The sequence below is a fragment of the Aplidium turbinatum genome, chromosome 1, assembly GCF_918807975.1.
Source record: "Aplidium turbinatum chromosome 1, kaAplTurb1.1, whole genome shotgun sequence".
Classification (NCBI taxonomy): domain Eukaryota; kingdom Metazoa; phylum Chordata; class Ascidiacea; order Aplousobranchia; family Polyclinidae; genus Aplidium; species Aplidium turbinatum.
Window position 1 is genome coordinate 2,654,950 of NC_137472.1, and position 21,001 is coordinate 2,675,950.

Here is a 21,001-nt window from a genome sequence, read left to right on the forward strand (position 1 = left end):
GTACAGGCTTAAATGAACTAATTGAATCGTAAGAAATATCCTATATGACGTCACATGCGATGGTTTCACCATAGATATCTTACATATAGATATGCAACTCAGTGGTGCGTAACGATGTTTGAAGGCTAACAGCGTAGCTATGGCTGTATGCATTGACTTCAAACTTGGCATAGCAAAACAACTTTATTTTTAATATATTTTTTTGGTTTTTGTTTAAATAAAACTTTCTTCGTTTTCAAGTTGACGTATGGATTGCTTGTGATGACGTCACATTCTCGTTCCGCATGGACTGCTTTATGGAGATTCTGGCGATTGAAAACAAATCACAGTCACAGAGGGTACCTCTAAATACCCATTGTCAGGCATTGTAGGCATTGTCGGGCATTGTCAGGCATTGTCGGGCATTGTCGGCTTTTTGGGGGGTTATGGAGCATTTTCAGGGGTTGTCGAACATTTTCAGGGGTTTCAGGTATTGTAGAGCAGGCTAACTACTTTTAGGCATTGTTGGGAATTTCTAGACATTCTGTAGGATTTCCAGGCATTGTCGATCATTATCAGTGGTTGACAGGCTTGTGAGGCATTGTCGAACATTTTCAGGCATTATCGAACATATTCAGGGGTTGTCGAGCATTTTCAGGGGTTGTCAGGCATTGTAGAGTAGCTATACTTTCTGGCTTTGTTGGGAATTTCCAGGCATTGTCTAGGATTTCCAGGCATTGTCAATCAATATCATTGTTTGACAGGTTTGGTAGTCATTATGGAACATTTTCAGGGATTGTCGAACATTTTCAGGGATTGTCGAGTATTTTCAGGGGTTGTCAGGCATTGTAGAGTAGCTACTTTCAGAGATTTGTTGGGAATTTTCAGGCATTGTCTAGGATTTCCAGGCATTGTCGATCAATATCAGTGTTTGACGGGTTTGGTAGTCATTATGGAACATTTTCAGGGATTGTCGAACATTTTCAGGGATTGTCGAGCATTTTCATGGGTTGTCAGGCATTGTAGAGTAGCTACTTTCAGAGATTTGTTGGAAATTTCCAGGCATTGTCTAGGATTTCCAGGCATTGTCGATCAATATCAGTGTTTGACAGGTTTGGTAGTCATTATGGAACATTTTCAGGAATTGTCGAACATTTTCAAGGATTGTCGAGCGTTTTTAGGGGTTGTCAAGCATTGTAGAGTAGCTACTTTTAGAGATTTGTTGGGAATTTCCAGGCATTGTCTAGGATTTCCAGGCATTGTCGATCAATATCAGTGTTTGACAGGTTTGGTAGTCATTATGGAACATTTTCAGGAATTGTCGAACATTTTCAAGGATTGTCGAGCGTTTTTAGGGGTTGTCAGGCATTGTAGAGTAGCTACTTTCAGAGATTTGTTGGGAATTTCCAGGCATTGTCTAGGATTTCCAGGCATTGACGATCAATATCAGTGTTTGACAGGTTTGGTAGTCATTATGGAACATTTTCAGGGATTGTCGAACATTTTCAGGGATTGTCGAACATTTTCAGGGATTGTCGAGCAAGCATTTTCATGGGTTGTCAGGCATTGTAGAGTAGCTACTTTCAGAGATTTGTTGGGAATTTCCAGGCATTGTCTAGGATTTCCAGGCATTGTCAATCAAAATCAGTGTTTGACAGGTTTGGTAGTCATTATGGAACATTTTCAGGGATTGTCGAGCATTTTCAGGGGTTGTCAGGCATTGTAGAGTAGCTACTTTCAGGCATTGTTGGAAATTTCCAGGCATTGTCTAGGATTTCCAGGCATTGTTGATCATTATTAGTGGTTGACAGGTTTGTCAGGCATTGTCGAACATTTTCATGGGTTGTCTAGCATCGACAATGCCTGGAAATCCTAGACAATGCCTTGAAATTACCGACAATGCCTGACAACCCCTGAAAATGCTTGACAACCCCTGAAAATGTTCGACAATCCTTGAAAATGTTCGACAATCCCTGAAAATGTTCCATAATGACTACCAAACCTGTTAACCACTGATATTGATCGACAATGCCTGGAAATCCTAGACAATGCCTGGAAATCCTAGACAATGCCTGGAAATTTCCAACAAATCTCTGAAAGTAGCTACTCTACAATGCCTGACAACCGCTGAAAATGCTCGACAACCCCCGAAAATGTTTGGCAATGCCTGAAAATGTTCTATAATGCCTAACAAACCCGTCAACCACTGATAATGATCGACAATGCCTGGAAATCCTAGACAATGCCTGAAAGTAGCTACTCTACAATGCCTGAAAACCCCTGAAAATGCCTGAAAATTTCCGACAATGCCTAACAACAAGCCTGTCAACAATTGATAAGTAGGTAAAGACCTTTTTTGGAGCTGTAGTTCCATGACAAGCTGAAGTTTTATTCAATTAATCTACTAAGTGTTACCAAAATGAAAGTTACTGCTGGCTACCGAAAGCTGTGCTATAGCATTTGGTAGCCTAGTTATGGTGTGTACCATACATTAAAATTGTCTTGGTTTGGCGGTTGGATCCGTGATGCTACTGAAGCTGTCTCAGCAGGGGGGAGGATGCCCCCTGCCCTCAAATTTTCTCTGGATGGGGGGCAATGGTGCCATTTTAAGGTCATGTAAGCTATAGCAAATTTTGCAATATAGGCTAACAACTTCTGCTGTTCGCTTTTAGCCAAATTATAGGGCCTATCGCCTACAGTAGGCCTACACAAATTATCCCGTGGACACATTTTATACTTTGCAACAGATTGTGATGCTATGAATGCGACATTTACCTTTCGTTTCTTGTTCAAGCTATTGCAATTATTCATCTGTCTCACATTTCGACTTTCATGGCTAATAGCGGGAAAACGAACAAGTTGCCCAGCATTATCGCTATATCTCATCCTAAAACTCTCGTCCTAAAATTGTTCCGGCGCCCCTCTATCTCAGGTTTGTAAACTGCCTACAACAAGCTTTAATGAGTCACTGGAAATAAGCTTAAATGATAGTTCCAACGATCATGAAACAGAAGTTGGATAACCTACGTGAAGAAAGATTATTGTCTTGATTTTTCATAGTAGGCTATTCTGTGAAAACTTGAAATATACGCCAAACAAAATATTCCAAAGGAGCTCAAAAGCCACCACTCGCCAAGCCCAAACCGTACAATAATAGCCTACCATAGATACGCTAGCCAAGTTGGCAACCTTGATTGTTGATTGTGTCCATAAAGTCAGTCGAGCGTGACGATAATTCCACGATTGCTTGGGGTAGACGTAAACTTTATTTTAAACGCTAAAATTTGCAAAGCTAATTAGTCAAGCCACACTACAACTTTTAATCGCTATTACAGAGCAAAAATCAAAATTTTCTTTTTTCACTCCACCCTAATACACAATCATCATCAGTCGTTATCTCCGCCTGCGGCAGATTGCGCATCAACATGGCTTATTTGTTTCCAAGAGTGGCGATTTTGAGCCAACTCGCCCAGTGTCGTCAAGTGGAGTCCGGTCCATGATTGAATGTTGTCTTGCCATCGTTTTGGTTGTCTGCCACGTTTTCTTTTTCCTTCTACTTTGCCTTCTGTGCAAACTTTGCTGATTCCGAATTGTGATCTTTTAGTGTGGCCGAACAGTTTTAAAACTTTTGATTTTATTATTGCTGCAATTTGATGTAGTTTTGTCATAGTTAGAAGATCTTCTATTTTTGTGTGATCAAGTAGCCTTTTGTTGGTCATGCTTCTCATGATGTGGTTTTGGAAGGTAGTGAGTTTTTTCATCGTTGATGATGTCCAATTTACGCATTCTAGACCGTACAGCACGACTGGTAAAACGTAGGTGTTGAAAATTTTTGCTTTAGTTTGATTGGGAGTCTATTGGATGTTAGAATCTTTTTGTTCTTTTCAAATGCTGCCCAGCCTAAGCCAATTCGGTGTTGCACTGCAGTCTTTCCATCGTTGGTTGCGGATAGTCGGTGGCCAAGATATATGAATTCTGGTACTTGTTCTATTTGTTTTCCATAGAAAGTGAGATTGAGTGTGTTGTTAGTTTTGTCGGTTGTCATACATTTGGTTTTGGACACATTTATTTGGAGGCCGAATTTAGCAGCATTTTTTGACAGAGCATCTAGGTATTCCTGCATTTTCAGTTTAGAATTATTCAAAATGGCCATATCGTCTGCGTAGCTTAAGTTGGATATTACATGACCGCCGATGGTGAATCCAGTTGTACACTTAATTTCTGTTTCTGAGATTATTGCAGCCGCTACGATGCAAAACAGGATAGCAGACAAGACATCTCCTTGCTTAACACCTTTTATAATATCAATTCGTCTGGTTGTTCCGATGTCTGTTTTGATTAGTGCTTTAGAGTCGTCCTACATTGCTTTCAAGAGATTGATGTATTTTTTGTTGATGGAAGTTTTATCCAGAAGTTGCCAAAGGTAGGGTAATTTAACACAGTCAAACGCTTTTTTGAAGTCAATGAAGGTGATATGAACGGGATTGTTGAATTCAATAGACTTTTCTATGATTTGTTCCAGCGCTAAGATTTGCTCGATTGTTCCTCTTCCTGGTTGGTAGGCTGTTTGTGTAGGGGGGAGGGATGCATATAGGTCATTTTTTACGCGTGCCGCAATGATAGTGATAAAGAGTTTGTATACATGACTGAGTAGACTTATTGGACGGTAGTTGCTGCAGTCGAGTCTATTGTCTTTCTTGTAGATTACAATTATTAGAGCTTCTTTAAAATTGCTGGGTATCTTTTTCGTTGTTAAGATAGAATTGAAGAGATGAAGCAGTGCTGTGATTAGAGGTTCGCCTCCTGCTTTGAGGTATTCCGAGTAAATGCCGTCTATGCCGGGAGATTTGTCATACTTTAAGTTGCTTATAGCATTAGATATTTCGCTTCTTAAAATAGATGGGATTTCGTCAGAGGCAGAGTCATCGATGAGTATCTGTTGCGGATTGTCGTGATAGAGTTCTTCATAGAATTTTGCCCATCGTTCGAGGATACAGCTTTTGCTCGTGAGGATGTTTCCTTTTGCATCTTTAATTCCCCAACTGATGTTTTTAGGTTTTGTTTTAAGTTTCTTTATGGCAGCATAATAGATTTTGTGTGGAGGTAGAGTGTTGAGTTCATCGATTTTATCTTCTAATTGCTTCATTTGGTCTTTTTTTCACGAGCTTCTTCGACTCAGATTTAGCGATTTTGTATTGAGTAGATGAGGATCCATGTTGTTTTCTAATTTTATGTTTAGATTGGATGGCTTTTTTAGTTTGTTGCGACATCCAGTTCGGTTGGTCTTGGTGCATATTTCTGGGAAGAACAGCTTCTGATTCTTCCCGTAGTCCTGCGGTTATAGCTTCTTGAATGGACTCTGGGTCTGTCATTTGCTGTAAAGTGGCATATCTGTTTTGTAAATTTACTTGGAAGTGTTCAGGGACTTCTTCTTGTTTCATAAGGTGGGGTCTCTGGATTGGTTTCCGCTTCTGCTTCTGAGGCCATGAGAAGCTTATTCTGAATTTTGTACGTATCATTCTGTGGTCTGATATGTCGGGAGTGTTCAAGGTAGAGCTGTTCAGGACGTTTAGTCTAGAAGACGAGGTGCGTGATAGGATAAAGTCTATTTGGTTTTTTGTCTTCCCATCAGGAGAGGTCCAAGTAAACAACATTTTCTTTTTCTTTTGGAACCATGTGTTAGTGACTTGGAGGTTGTTTTTTACGCAGAACTGGCCGAGTAGTTCGCCTCTTGTATTTCCAGTCGCCAGAGTGTGTTTTCCATTTGATGACGGAAATGTTTTATGTAGTTGACCTAGTTTGCAGTTGAAGTCTCCCATAATGAAGAGGTGATCTCTTTTTGGTACGTTGTCAATGATAGCTTCGATTTTGTCATATAGTTCTTGGACTTCCTCATCGCGGTGGGATGAGGTAGGGAAATAGCACTGTATGAGAACTAGTTTTGAGAATTTTCCTTGAAGACGTAACACAGCAAGTCTGTCAGATATAGGTTGGTATCCTTCCACAAAGGGAGCATAGGATTTGTGTACCAGGAAGCCGACTCCGTTAGATCGAGAGGTTTCATTACTTGATAGGAACAGTTTGTGATTAGAGGTGTTATGAGTTGTAATTTGGCTTTTCATGACTTTGGTTTCAGCTAGGCCGACCACATCCCAATTCACATTTTCGAGCTCATGGAACATTGTTTCAAGTGCGTGACTGTTTAAGTCGTTGATTGTCCTTGGGTTGTATGTGCAATTGTGCATAGGTTGAAAATTTGTTTATTTTTCTTCTTGTTTCCTCTGTTCACTTGTCTTACATCAGTCCGAGGCTGCTGATGCAAACCCCTGGTCGTAACTGTCACATCAGTCCGGGGCTGCTGATGTGCCCTCCTGGTCGACATGCGAGGATCCGGAGGTAGCCTCCTCTTAGTTGCGATACTATTGGTTGACATATTATTCCATGTGATTTCACGAGCCGTACTGCTTCCATGCTGGCTCATGGCAGGTTGGAAGAGAGTGGTTTGATTTTGTGACACCATCACTAGGAGATAGTCTTACTGGACTAGAGGGCTCTCCTGCCCTGGTCGAGGGACTACGTTTTGTCTGGCCTCTACCTTTCGACCAACCTGGCATGGGTGACCCTACCAGGAGCAGATGCTCCTGCCAGTACAGCTCTAGAGGTCATCGAGGCACTGAAACACTCTCCCCGCGTTAAGGATACACAATACACATGGCTATTATCTTGTAAAATATTTTGGCTCTGTGATTTTCATAGCTCCCGTTACTAGCAATTAATTAGAACGGGGTTAAGATAGCCCGTGGCGTACTCTCCGTGTACGAAAACAGCTCGTACTAAGATAGGGTTAAAAGAGAGTACTCGTGGCATAGATGTGAAACATACAATGATCACTTCATTCGCAAAAGCAAATCTGCCCATACCAAAAATAACTGCAGTTACCACGAATGGAGCTCCAACTTCATCACTGAGCTGGATCAAGGCTTTCCAAGTAACCTGTCGCTACACTGTTCTGCAAAATAGCCTGGTAGCCTACTCTATCGCTTTGTTCAGCTTTTAGATGTCGTAAAACTATTTATGGAAGAGAAGAATGATCATTGTTTTCTACCCTAAACAAAGTGAAATCAAAGCATCGATCAGTTTTGGCTGACACTCATGCGAGCGAATTACTTTTGATTGACAACAACGGAATACAAGCCAGATTTAAAGAAGATCGTTTAAGACGAGAATTGCCAAAAGCCCCTAAAATACTTTAGCCTGGCACACAAAGTAAAAACATGACTCCTAAATTTCTGTCATTTTCATTGCAATGAATGTAACATTAAGTGTAACATTCACAACAAATGTAACTGAACAAAGGTGTGTATGAGAGGAAGAGACAAGGTGAAGTCACTTCACTGAAGTGCGGTTACTCTTTATGGTGTGCACTGTAAGAAATGAGGTTCTTAGACTGGTTGGCCACCCTTGCGCAACTGTGTGACTTGTTGGTTAAATTTCGTGCATTTTTAGTTTTTCTTCAGTGTTTATAAGTTGTGACTTTTGTAATCTGTTACTTTCTCTTCTATTGAGCTTTAATTTCATCATCGAAGCTGATTTTTTACCCAAAACAAATAATTTAAAATTTACATAACGGTGAAAACGGTGAAAAAAACGATAGATGTGAAAAACGATAGACAGAGGGTAGACAGAAGGTTAAATCGTGTTGATAAACATTAATAAAAGTTTAAATCAAATATAGTTATTACTATCTGAAGCCTTTACAAATTGTTTCACCTAACGGATCATCAGAAAGTGTTATTCAGATAGAATAAGATTCAAATAGATTCCATTTGAATAAGACCTTCTGATGATCCGTTAGGTGAAACAATTTGTAAAGGCTTCAGATAGTAATAACTATATTTGATTTAATTTGCTCTGTTTTGCCTGGTGTACGGTCGATTGGTCGACAGGACAATTGGTCGACAGACATTTGGTCGACAGGACGTTTGGTCGACAGGACGTTTGGTCGACAGGACGTTAGGTCGACAGAACGATTCATTTTAGGGTTAGGGTTAGGGTTAGAGTTAGGGTTAGGTTAGGGTTAAGGTTAGTTAACTAACCCTAACCCTAAAATGAACCTTTCTGTCGACCTAACGTCCTGTCGACCAAACGTCTTGTCGACCAAATGTCTGTCGACCAATTGTCCTGTCGACCAACTGACCGGGTACCATTGGACCCGGGCCCGGAATATTTAAGGGGTCCGTATTTAAAAAAATTCCCGCGACTTCAAACATTATCAAGATCTTAATATAATTAGATCTAAAGGAATTGCCATCAGACGTTAAAATAGCCCTTTCAGCTGCCAGATGGTAAAGTACAGGACCCCCTTCTGGGTGCCGGGCCCACTTCAGCTTTTTGGTTGTAAAATAACCACTTCTGCCACCAAACAGTAAAATAAGAATTTAGTCTAGTATAGAGATTTCACTAACCACGAATATTTCCCGAAACACGAATTTCAAAATAAACAGGCTAATATTTGTTCAAACTCAAAAGCTGAAATAACACAGGTAAGAAGATTACTTTCCCTATTTCTGCTCTAAAAATTAGACTAAAATCGCTTTCAGATTGCAGCAATCAGCAAATGTTTGACCTAGGCCCAAACACCTTTCCCAAATCAAATTGAAAACTTTATGACTGTCTGCTAGAGTGCATCAGTTGCCTCGACGTTGGAATTTTTGATCGGCCCTGGATAATTTTGTTCCAAATAATAAAAAAACACAGGATGTGAAATATTTTGTCAATCGGAGTTGGTTAAGGGGGTCAACATCCAAGTCAAAGTTTGATGTTTAAAGCTATTTTGTCAATATCCGTCGGTCACGTTTTGGAGTTTCCCTGCAATCTGGCCGATTGTATGTAACAATGTTTTATTGTCTTTGAACAATCAACAAACTAGTCGCTGTATAATATGCAGTTGAAATAACCGTTGTTTGATTCGTTTGCTGTCAGTGTTACGCTTGGTTCATGGTTTTTCGAAGCTAGCTAGATAGAAACGAGCAAGTGCTTCATTGTTATAGATTTCACCAAAGTGAAGGCTTGTCATCATTAAAGACTAAAAGAGAAATTGCTAAGATTATCGTTGACAAAATCATCCCTTTTTACAGTAAAGCTGGTGTACCAATGATCACCCACAAAAAGGCATGTGAAAAGCTAATTGCACTTGCTAAGAGTAATGCGAAGCTGCGTGAAATACCTTTAGAACGTCGCTCAAAGCCTTCAATTGTCGCTAAACTTGAGAAAAATCAAGTTGATCTGAAAAAAAGCCTGTCAGCTGTGGCCTCCTAATGTGGAACATAATATAAAAAATCCTGAAGATCTTGCTTTTTTATATCGATGAAAGCAACCGAAAAGCATCATTTGGATCCTTCCTATGATAAAGCTTCAGCTTGCAAGATTTCACGCAAACGAGCACGGATGGATAATGAATTTCGGATAAAAGAGATAAGTATGAAAGAAACCGAAGCTGCCTCTTCACAGGCGCAACTTGATAGCAGTAGTGACGACACTGACGAAGATACTACTCTGGAAGGAGCAACTTCATCAGAAGGTAGCTCATCCACAAGAAGACATCGTCGTACTGTACGACAATGGACCATTTCTCATATACCACATGACATCCTTCGCTCAACCAGATTGGCATCTCTTGCTATTCGTTTAAAAATGACGCCATCTCAGCAAGCTGCTTTTACGAAAGCATTTATAGAGGAAGCTAGAGGAGATTCGTCACAAATTGCCATTTCGTACTGCTGACAGAGCTCGAGGTTTAGTTGGACAGGAATTCGCTGCATCAGTTAAAAGCAACTGGACACCGCCAATGAGTGCCTCTTTACACTGGGACTCAAAAATTATGATGACTTTGGAAAACAAAAATTTCATGGAAGAGCGACTCACAGCAACAAAATTGCTAGGAACTCCATTCTACCCAGCGGAGACTGTCAAGCGCAGCGGGGACATAATTGCTGACAATATCATGACCTTACTGACATTGTGGGAATGCACAGATAATATTATAAACATGGTATTTGATACTACAGCCAGGAACACTGGCCATGTGACTGCTGGATGTGCTACCATCCAGCAGAGATTGGGGCGAGCATTGCTATGGTCATGATGTCGGCATCACATCGGCGAGGTAATTGTTGGGCATGTGTTCGAAGATTTAAGGATCTAAGCATCCAGATCTCCCGGTTACACTCTTAACAAGATTTCGAAATAAGTATGATTCTATTATGCCACATTGTTGGAAATGTTGATCAATAGAACCAACTTGAATCGTATACAACTTCAAAGGGAAAAGTTAAATCTCTCAATGTCATCAACGACTGTGCAGAAAGAGCCGTTCAACTCAGTGCCAATTTCATTTTTGCTGCGAAGAAGCAAGAGAACTATCCAAACATTCTTCAAGTAGTGGAGTTTCAGAGAAAAAAGAAACCAAATCTCAGAAAATCCACAGCAACGTAAATTAAATTTTATACTTAACTTTACAAACTTACTTAACTTTTACATCGATTCTTTTACATTAACTTTTACATCGATTCAGTTGAGAGAAGTGACCATAGTTGCACAAATTCAACGTTCCACAATGTTGAATCGTTGTAAAAATGATGAATTTGGCAACTACGTTGGTGTGAACTTTTAAGTTTGCTTTGAAATATGTGCATGTCTGAGCTTAGTTAACGACTTTACTAAAATTGAGTTGGGTCTATGTAACGCGTTCACAGGCCTGGAGCATAGTCAGTAGTCAAGTGCTTCACTGACATCCAATTCTCTAATTTTGATGAGATCACTTCAACTTTTCCACCTTTTATATTTTGTTTAATGTACACACTGATTTACGATTTAAACAGCCTGAGCTGCTATTAGACATAACCATATTATGGAAATTACAGTGTAACTGTGTATTTATACCACTTTTCTTTCCTTACCTTGCTGTACATACTGTGATAACGGAGGCGTTAATTTTCCAAAATTTCGAGTTCACTGTTGACCTCTTTAATGAAGCTCAAATAAAATTTCGGCTATGACGTTTTTTGGGGAATGGGAACAAAACTACTAGTCGAGTTGAATTTCCATATTTTTTAAAATAAAGGGGCAACTGATGCACTCTACTGTCTGCATTGCTGTAAATTCTTGTGGTGAGCCTAGAATGACCAGTGAAACATCAATGGAATCGGGAAGTAATACTCTAGCGCAGCGGTTCTCAACCGGTGGGTCATGGCTCACTAGTGGGCCATGGAAAAATTTTAAGGTGGGCCACAGACCTATTTAAAAATTTGCCAGCGTTAGTGAAAGATTTAGTTTCATTTGTGTTACTATAGTTAATTTGACACTTGTGTGTTTTGTTTAGTTGTTTTGATTGCAATGAATGAATTGTGATTGATGCTGCTGTAATTTGCTGCAGAATGGTAATTCCCATTCTAATTATTGAAATAATAACTTGGGTGGCGTGATGTAATCAATGCCGTTGGTTGCACAATATACGAACGCTGATCTTAAAAAACTGCAACAGTGTGGTTCTTATAGGGCAGGGGTCACCAACTGGCGGCCCGCGAGGCGCATGCCGCCCGCCACGCTGTATCGCTGCGGCCCGCGGAAGGTATCAGCGTACAAGTATAACAAAAAATACTTTTTTTAAGGAGTTAAAGAGCACGAAGGTCAAAAATACTTTCCGGAAAGCATATTTTCGCTTTACATACGATTCCACCGACCGACCAATCAGATTATAGTTCTAGGTGGGGGCTGCTTAAAGTTATTCCAATGCGATGTCCAGCCACACTGTCACAGTGGTTGCTAACGTCTGTTTTCGAACTTCGAAATTGTCTGTAAGCATAGGGTTGCTTATTTTAAGTTTGCAAATGTCATGTAAACACTAGTGTGCGTTTCACCGTTATTGTGTTTCACGAGCAGTGTTCTCTTTATGCAAGTTCTAGTTCGCAAAATAGGTCGGTGTGCCAACTCAATTTATAATAATAGGCAAAATATTATATATAGATTTAAATTTAGCTTAGTGCTGCAAAATGTTTTTTTTTTAAGAAATATGGAACACTTCACGATTTTGCGTGTCATCCTTGCGCAGGGGCCATGCTAATCTTCTCTGTCTCGTTCCAATTTTAGTATATGTACTGCCGAAGCAAGTACTGCAAAATATCGTTAGTCAAGAAATTCTTGCCACGCTGATAAGCACCGCAATTGACAGTTGTCTATAATAAAAGAAAGACAGTTTTATAGACTCTCACAAAAAGGATGAAAAACCAACTCATTGCTTTTTTAGAGGGAAGACTGTTCATGAATTACGATAGAATTACGATTTTTCGGTGATTTCCACAAGCGTTTGTTTCATGGTGCCTGGTTTCTTTTTCCCTGTTATTGGAGCCTATTTTTCGCTGATATGTTTGCAGGTCACTATTGTTGCCTGTATTGCAATGGATGGATGGTCATTATATTTTTGTTTGGATGCGAAACGCCGAAACACACATAAAACAAAAACTGACAGTGTGCATCCAATGAGAGAGTGCGAAAGACCGTAGCCCTGAAGGCGTAGGAAGTCGTCGAGTCTGCACTCTCTCATTCAAATAGTTACACAAAAAAAAGTATTGCGTTGTTAATATTGTTGCAAATTGACACAAAAAAGAAGGAAGGAAGAACAGAAAAAACAAAACAAATACAGATAGGCTACTACAAACAATAATAACAATTAACATAGTCAGGTAGTGGATGTCGTTTTTATAGCTCTTGATTATTGAAGAAGTGTATTTTGCACATTTTACTGAAATATTTGAAGCCTTTGTTCATGTTTTTTTTCATATTTTGAGGTAAACTGTCCCATACCTTGATTCCCATGCATTTTAAACTTTTTTAAAATAATTGGGTATTTGCCAGTTTAGTATAAAGTGAATTGGAACTTGAACTTCGGGTGTTATATAAATGAATAGATGATACATGTGTAAAGAAAGTTTTGAAGTTTTCCGGTAGTTTATTATTATAAAATTTGTACATAAATTTGCTTATTTCTAGTTTATAAGTAGAATTAACAGTTAGTATTTTATTTTCTTGATAGAGTGGCAGTAATTTAGTTTTCATTTCAAATGCTCCTGTAACGATTTTAATTATCTTATTTTGTCTAACCTGAATTCTATTCAAGTATTTTGTGGGTGCGCATCCCCAGTTGATAATTCCATATTGTAGGTGCGAGTGTACAATGCTATAATAAATATTGATTAGAACTTTTCTAGTAGTGAATTTTCTAAGTTTGCTGAGTACGCCTGAAGAAGAGGATAGTTTTTTCGAGAGGCTATCAATGTGTTTATTCCAGTTGAGTTTGTTATCTATTGTGATTCCTAAGTAGCGCGTGTGGTCAACTTCCTTAATTATTGTATCATTTAATTTTATTTGCATATCGGAGAGTGTAGTCTTTTTATTGTTAAAGAGTATGTAGTTAGTTTTACTCAAGTTGAGTGTCAACTGATTGTTATCAAGCCAAGTGTAGAGTTTACATAATTCTTTATTCATTATCGGCTGGAGGTTGCTGGTAGTTTTTTGAGCCAAATAGAGAACTGTGTCATCAGCATAGAGTAGAGTTTTCAAATTAGTTGCATCAGGAAGATCGTTTATGTAAACTGAAAACAAAAAGGGGCCAAGTACACTGCCCTGAGGAACTCCAATAGTAATATTTGAGCGAGAAGAGTTGATTTCCCCGCCATGTACATATTGCTGCCTATTGGTTAGATAGGAATGAATAAGGTTTTTAACGTTTTCTTTTACGCCATAATGATTCAACTTGTCAATTAAGATTTCGTGATTAACTGTATCGAATGCTTTTTTGAGAGCTATAAACACTGAGCACACAATGAGATTGCTGTTTAGTTCATTTATGATATCTTCATGGAAGTGAGTAATTGCTAATTTGGTTGAGTAGTTTTTGCGAAATCCAAATTGCAAAGGGGAGAAGAGTTTATATTTGTCCCAGAAATTAGCCAAGCGTTTGTGAATGATTGTCTCAAATATTTTGTTGAAAGGCGATAAAATCGATATCGGTCTGTAATTCTGAGGTTCCTGCTTGGAGCCTGATTTATAGATAGGTATGACTTTAGCTATTTTCAAAGCTTCAGGATAGTGTCCACTAATCATACAGTTATTAAAGACTCGGGTAAGATAAGGAGCTATTAAGAACTTGGAGCTCTTTATAATAGTCAAAGGAATGTCGTCGTATCCTGGGGACTTGTTATGCTTGAGGTCATCAATTATATTTATTACTTCGTTATTATCTGTTGGTTGCAGGCTGACGGAAGTAACAGGGCTAGACCGTCCATTTTTTAAAGTATTACTGTAATTTGTGCTTATTTGTTTACCTTTGGCTAGTTTATGACCAATATTCACAAAATAGTTATTCATTTCCTCGCAGATTTCTTCTGGCTTTTCTGTAGTTGTGTGATTGTTAAGCGAGATTTTGGATGGTAATTCATTAGTTTTGTTTTGTTTACGTATTATCTTGTTGATAGTCTTCCAAGTATCTGAGGAACTTCTACCCAATTTGAATATTTCTTTGTAATAAGCCTTTTTCGCTTTGGTTTTTATGCGAGTTAGTTTGTTACGAAATTGCTTATATTTATTGTGTATTGTGGGATCCTTATTTTTGAGAAATTTTTGAAAAAGTTTATTTTGTTTTTTGATAAGCTTCAAGATACGATTAAAAATCCAAGGTTTACCTGATGAGGAATGTTGTTTACGTGTTTGTTTAACTTTAGGAAAATGTAGGTTTGTTAAGAAGATCATTTGTGTCAAACATTTCCTTGTTTATTGAAACTAGTAATTGCAAGATATCCTTTGCGAAGCGAAGTGACAACACCACTCTTGCTTGGCGATGAATATTCTGATGAAACCGCTCGCCTCGCTATAAGTGCGCACAACAAGTGGCCTCGTTTATTAGGCACTGTTAAAAAAGTCAAAAGTGTTGTAAAAGGAGCTTGGCCTGGCAGTAGCGTTGTTCGAATAATTTTGTTGCTGCGGTATTCTAACATAAATATGAACAACATGTAACGCTGGATACTGGGTACGAAATGCGTTCATTTCTAGCATAACAGTCCACCTACCTAAAATTTTATCATTGCGTCCCGCCACAGCTCTCATTAGTGCCAAAGTGGCCCTCATGCAAAAAAGGTTGGTGACCTCTGTTATAGGGAGTCACTTGCCTCCGTAAGGAGAAATTTTTAACTTAAAGGGAGGAATAATCGTGTTGAAAGGAATTGGGAAGAAACGTAACTTAAATCAAATGTAAATTTATGCAAATAATGTATTGAAATGGTTGACTTATTTATGACTGAACACATAGTTTTAGATCAACGTTGAGTTTTTACAGCACTTTAGGATGTAGCCTAATAGACCACTTTGTGATTACAATCAAGTCATAGCCTAACTGAAAATGGTAGCCTACTGAAACATCTGCGGATCTGTTTTTAGTATTTTTTGTGAATTCTTGGGGGAACAAATTGACGATAGGCTAATTGTGCCTTTCAAAGGAAGAATACGACATTAATGTTGAGAACCACTGTAACTACAAGTTGGTCAATAACGTTCAGGAGCACGCATCTCATTGATGCACGGTTCAATAAATAACCTATTTTGAAATGTTTTCTGCTGTTTTTTGTTTTTAAGTCTATTTTGCAGTTTTTTTCTTGCATAAACAATTATTGGGCCATAATAATTTTTGTTCAACGAAAATGGGCCACGAAAGAAAAAAGGTTGAGAACCACTGCTCTAGCGCCATGTGACAAATAAAAACTCAAAAAATCAACCGCTAGATAGAGATAGTAAGTTTTGCGGATCAAGAAATTTTAAGATTGCGCAAGATTTGTTAAATGACCATGCTCAAACGACATCAATAAAAGTTTGTACACAACCTTTATTTTCATAACTTTGTCGATAAAGGGGGCCCGAAAATAAATTGGTACCGGTCCCGAGAAATTTTGTCAACGGCCCTGACTCAGTCAGTAAGTACAAAGAGGTAAATGGTTCACTTACTTGGTTGGCTTCTATTATTATTAGGGCAACCAAAAGTCAATCAAGTCAAAATTTTTCTGCCTTGACCAAAGTTTATAAAACGTCCATAAACTAAATTTTAGGCTGACACGAAGAGACGTTTCAAAGTTATTAGGTAAAAAAGTCATATTTCATGGTAAGGTTAAAATTTCCTTTTAACGTAGTTTTTCTTCTCTCTATTGATATTTTATTAAAGCTACACAGACCATTATGCATATAGTATTGAGTTTTAGCTTCCTGATGTTCTCAAATTTGTCTTTAGCTAGCCTATAATTATGCCCAAGGTTAAACTATATATTCAAGCAAGAGTCTGAAGGAATGACATCAAGTGCATTGTGAAAATGATGATATTTCACCACATTTATATAGCCTGCTGAGGAACTCCCAAGCAACTTCTGTATCAGTAGAGAGAGCTTCTCCATTTTAGGAAAAATGTTGGCGAGAGACAGGAACTTCAAAGGCGATAATGTGAAACATTACTTAATGTTGAACTATAATTCTGCAGAACCCTCTCAGTAATTTCGGGATATTTAAAGACGCTCCATATTTATCTTTTGCAGTTTTTCGAGTGACTTTCATTATGTGTTCATTAGCTCTGGTGTGGTTGAGTCTTCCACATTTTTCTTTTATTTCATTAGAAAAAGAAGATATCCGTACCTAACGATTTGATTTCTAATATGCTTTGTATATCGCATGTGGGTTGCAAACGCAAAAAGTTATGGATCAAAATTAGGTCAAAATTTGTAAATTATAAAGTCAAAACTTCAAGTTTTTAAGTCAAAAATTTGGTTGCCCTAATTATTATTATTACTACTACGTTGTATGTCGACAGTCTAATTGTCACTGCGACCTTTCTTACTTCATTTTTATGTACATGTCTAAAAATACAACAGGCCCGAAAGTAGGCTACTTGTGTCGTGGGAGAAAGGCTAGTAGGCTAATATTAAAACTAATAAGGCTGGACCTATTTTAAACATGTTCACCGTTAAGAATTTTGTCGTGGAGTAGATTTGTACATGGACTTGCCCTGAACTAATTACAAAAATGATCATGCATTTTACTACACTAACGAGCAAAAAGGCTGTTGAGGTTTCGAAATGGATTTTACGCAGTGGCGGATCCAGGGGGCAATCGGGGAAATTGCTCCCCTTAAAACATACAAAAGTAAATTTAATCATTGAAGATAAGCTATATTGCTGTTGTGATAGGAGTTGGGTGGAAATTTCAAAAACATTATAGCCTACAAAAGGTCATAGGATATTTTGTTGTACCCTAATCAGGGCGAAAATGTAAATTAGAATTAACTTCTCCCCTCTAATTATAGTGTATGATTTATAAACACTGTGAGTATTTTGTTGCGTACAGTTTTTAAAAAGGTGTTTCAATTCAAAATTTACACAACGATCATCACATCCAAAATGCGTCATTGAACTACAAATATGACAGTTTGAACTTGAGTGTTACAAAAGTGACGTCACAATTTGTAATTGTGATGCATGAATGACTTTGTAGTAGAGAATTCTTCGCAAATTATTCGCGATTTCATTGAACTATTTACAAAGAAATATGAATAACTTCTATAAACTTGTGGAAATTGCTCTATTTGTAGCATTCGAACCAAAATCTTTATTTCAATCATTCTGAAAATTATAATTTCAATTTATGAACAAAAATTAGAGTTGAAATAAAACCAAAATTAATGCAAGTCAAAACAAAATTGTTCAATATAAACATAGACGTTACTTTTACATACTTTTATGCAGTTGCTCTGATAAATCTGTAAACTCAACATTTTTATGTAAAATGGTTTGTAGAGTCAAAATTTAATGAAAGTAAAAATAATGAAAATGTTTAATATTTCAATTATTTATTAAGGTGATTAGATTAATCATGTTTGAGTTATTAACTAGTTGCTTGGTGTTTGTTAATTTGATGGTAACCACTGGTGGGTTTCAATGCTGGAGTGGAGAAATCATTGCGGACAACTTGGAATGTTCAGGAACTTACGAATGCGATGATGGCAAAGATGAATACTACTGCCAACCTTCCGATGGAAGTCAGTTCAACAATTCATGTTATTATTGGGATTCCCATTTCACAGAAGAACAGAGATGCGATGGTTTCGCAAACTGCCTCAATTGCTTCGATGAAGACAATTGCACTGACCCACCCAGGCGCAATTATCTTCGCTGCGATGACGGATCCAGGTGCCCACCATTAACTTCGTTATGTGATGGGCAAGTTTATTGTCGCGACACATCAGATGAGAAACAAATCGGATTTGGTTTCAAGTGCAATGGTTTTCCTACCTACGGAAGTGGCTACCGAATTCAAAACTCTACAGCTGTTCCGTATCGATGCATTGTTCCACAACAATCTATGCTGCCAACGTCAAGCAAATTTGATAAAAGACTTTCAGTCTGTTTTAATAATGAAGACGATTGTTATACGTTTAATGAAGATGGGAAGCCAATCTTAAACATTTCCAAATGCTGGCCTTGTCTTGATGGAACAATTATACAACGTCAGCAAGTGTGCGATACTGTGTTTGATTGCGCTGACTTATCGGACGAATGTTTATGCGAGAGACAATTTACCAGCGAGATTTGCGATCCTTTGCTTCGTGATAACAATTGCTCCCGAAACGAAATTCCATGTGCGTTAGGAAATAAATGCATCGATGTTCATCAAATATGTGATGGCTCTAACGACTGTTCTAATGGAACTGATGAAAAGCGCTGCAAAAATACTCCTGATTGTCCAACTGCAACGATTGAATGTCTTGGGTAAGAAAGTGATTTTAAACGTTTGTTGTTAAAAGTTTTCAAGTACATTAACTACCATAATCATACTAAACTACCATAATTAAACTACCTAACTAAATTATCAAATGCGCATTGACATATAAGTTACTTTTAAAGATTGTTTTGCATTGATCACGTAAAAACGCATTCTCATATCGATGGATTTCAAGCCACCTAGAACGAGTAGACGCGTTAATTGACGAATACTGGAAATAATCCAGTGGCGGTTCTGCAGGAGAGCCAATGGAGACAAAACCTCTCATAAGTTTAGGCCAAAAACAAGTTTTCTATCACATTACGTTGTTATGACTGATCTCTCACCTGTTGTCACTGAAAAGTGCCAGCTGATCATTTAAAGATCGATTTGTTACGTCACAGAATGTATTAATGCGTCATGCACATTTGAAGTACACTATTGCAGTGCTTTTTAACCCGTGGGATGATACGCACTTGTGCGGGCAAAAACATTGCAATGCGGATAACAAACCTGTTGCGGATGACCCAGACGACAAAATCCGTCATTTTTACATTGATTTACCATCTGCAAACGTTGAATCAATCTAAAAATGACGGATTTTGTTGTCTGGGAAGGTGGATGAAAATTGCCCATGATTTTGCTTTTCGACATGTGCGGTTATTCAAATATGCCTTATTGTAATTGAGAAAAGTCTTGTGTCTTTCCATTTTGCCAACTCAGTCTTGTCATATGCTGACTTCGTTATAAGGTTGCTGGTTCCGCGGTTTTCTGCAAAATTGGGCTAGCTTTGATTCAAAATCAAGGGGAAAATTCAGCAGTAGTCGCAGGTTGCAAGTTTTATAGTTTATAATGTAGATGTGTGTTACTTGTTCAAGTTTTGGCTTACTGTAAAAAAAGAACATGTGGCTGTTTTGCAACGCGTTTACGATGCGAATGGTGTTTTTAACCGTGAAAACTGAACTGAATTTTGGATCAGAACTCTAGATAAGTTGATTGGTGGTACAAAACTTGAAGATTGCGAGTGGAAGGTTGCTCATGACTTAGGCTATTATATTCTGAAGATAGCTAAAGAAAGAGTCAGATGAAAACCTGCAGCTTCGATCTACCATGAGCAACATTCTACTCACGAACTCTAGATAGATTTTTAAAAATTCAGCCCATCCAAGCACTCACAGGTTCGTGCAAAATCACACTACCTATATTTGGCTGAAAGGTAGGCACTTTAACGTAGGACTTCCCAAACGTTTTTGTTAGCGACCCCTTTTAATTTCCAACAATTTTTCGCAACCCCTTACGATTAAAATGATAAACACTGCGAAATATCCATTTGTGATATTTATTAAAAAGCTTAGATCAAACGAAAACCAAAAACAATTTACTGGCACTCGGTTCAGTTTGTTTTTATTGTTTATATTTATTTCTGACCCTCACAACGAATGGGTCAAAACCTACTGGAAACAAAACAAGAAAGCAAACAAGGTTTTGTTCAGTGTGATGGGTGTGACTGTCTTCTGCTACAAAGCAAGTCCAGCCGTGGCTCAATGTTAGTTAAAGCTGGTCTCAAGACGATTTCGATGTTGCTTTGGTTGGAACGGTAGACGAAGTGAGAACATTTCAGATAAATCATTTTGAAATTTTGATTTCCAGATGTTCAATTTTTTGATGAACGCATCAATTTTAGACTTCAATGCAAAATATTGATGTTTTCTCCTAGGAGGGACAAACTAAATTAGATTAGTTTTTCAAGCAAATTTGACATTTGACATAATTTCAAAAACTAGATGTTATTGAGAAAATGGTGGACCAAGACTGAATTTTATTCTGTAGGAAAAATCACGATTTCGGTTTTTAACGTTAATTGGCTAGTCATTTTAAAGCTTTGACTTTTGAAAGCCACCTCATTTCATGATGCAACAAAACAGTTTTTGACTCCGATTCCATTTCACCTCATAAATTGTCGAAAATACGGGCAGCCTATTGAGTGCGCGACTCTTAATAAAGTTAATAACTGTCACAGCATCTCGCACAGAAGTGTTAATATGCAGTACCTTGTACAAATTGGTATACTTTCTGCGACCCCTGAAGTTCGTTGCTCGACCCCTTCTGGGGTCGCGACCTCTAGTTTGGGAAGCCCTGCTTTAACGTACATCACTTGTAGAAAAAACGCATACGC

General features: G+C 38.1%; 1 protein-coding gene and 1 non-coding gene across 2 annotated transcripts; both read right to left on the bottom strand.

Moving 5' to 3' along the window:
* Positions 1-5,105: 5,105 nt before the first annotated feature.
* On the bottom strand, positions 5,106-6,161 carry LOC145781277 (protein CFDP2-like). Its single transcript, XM_082593056.1, has one exon. It carries the CDS (start codon positions 6,159-6,161, stop codon positions 5,106-5,108), a length of 1,056 nt encoding a protein of 351 aa, XP_082449182.1.
* A 5,882-nt stretch (positions 6,162-12,043) lies between these two features.
* LOC145785276 (U6 spliceosomal RNA) lies at positions 12,044-12,150 on the bottom strand. The gene has a single exon (XR_014291152.1). It is a non-coding gene; the product is annotated as a U6 spliceosomal RNA (small nuclear RNA).
* Between the last annotated feature and the right edge of the window lie 8,851 nt (positions 12,151-21,001).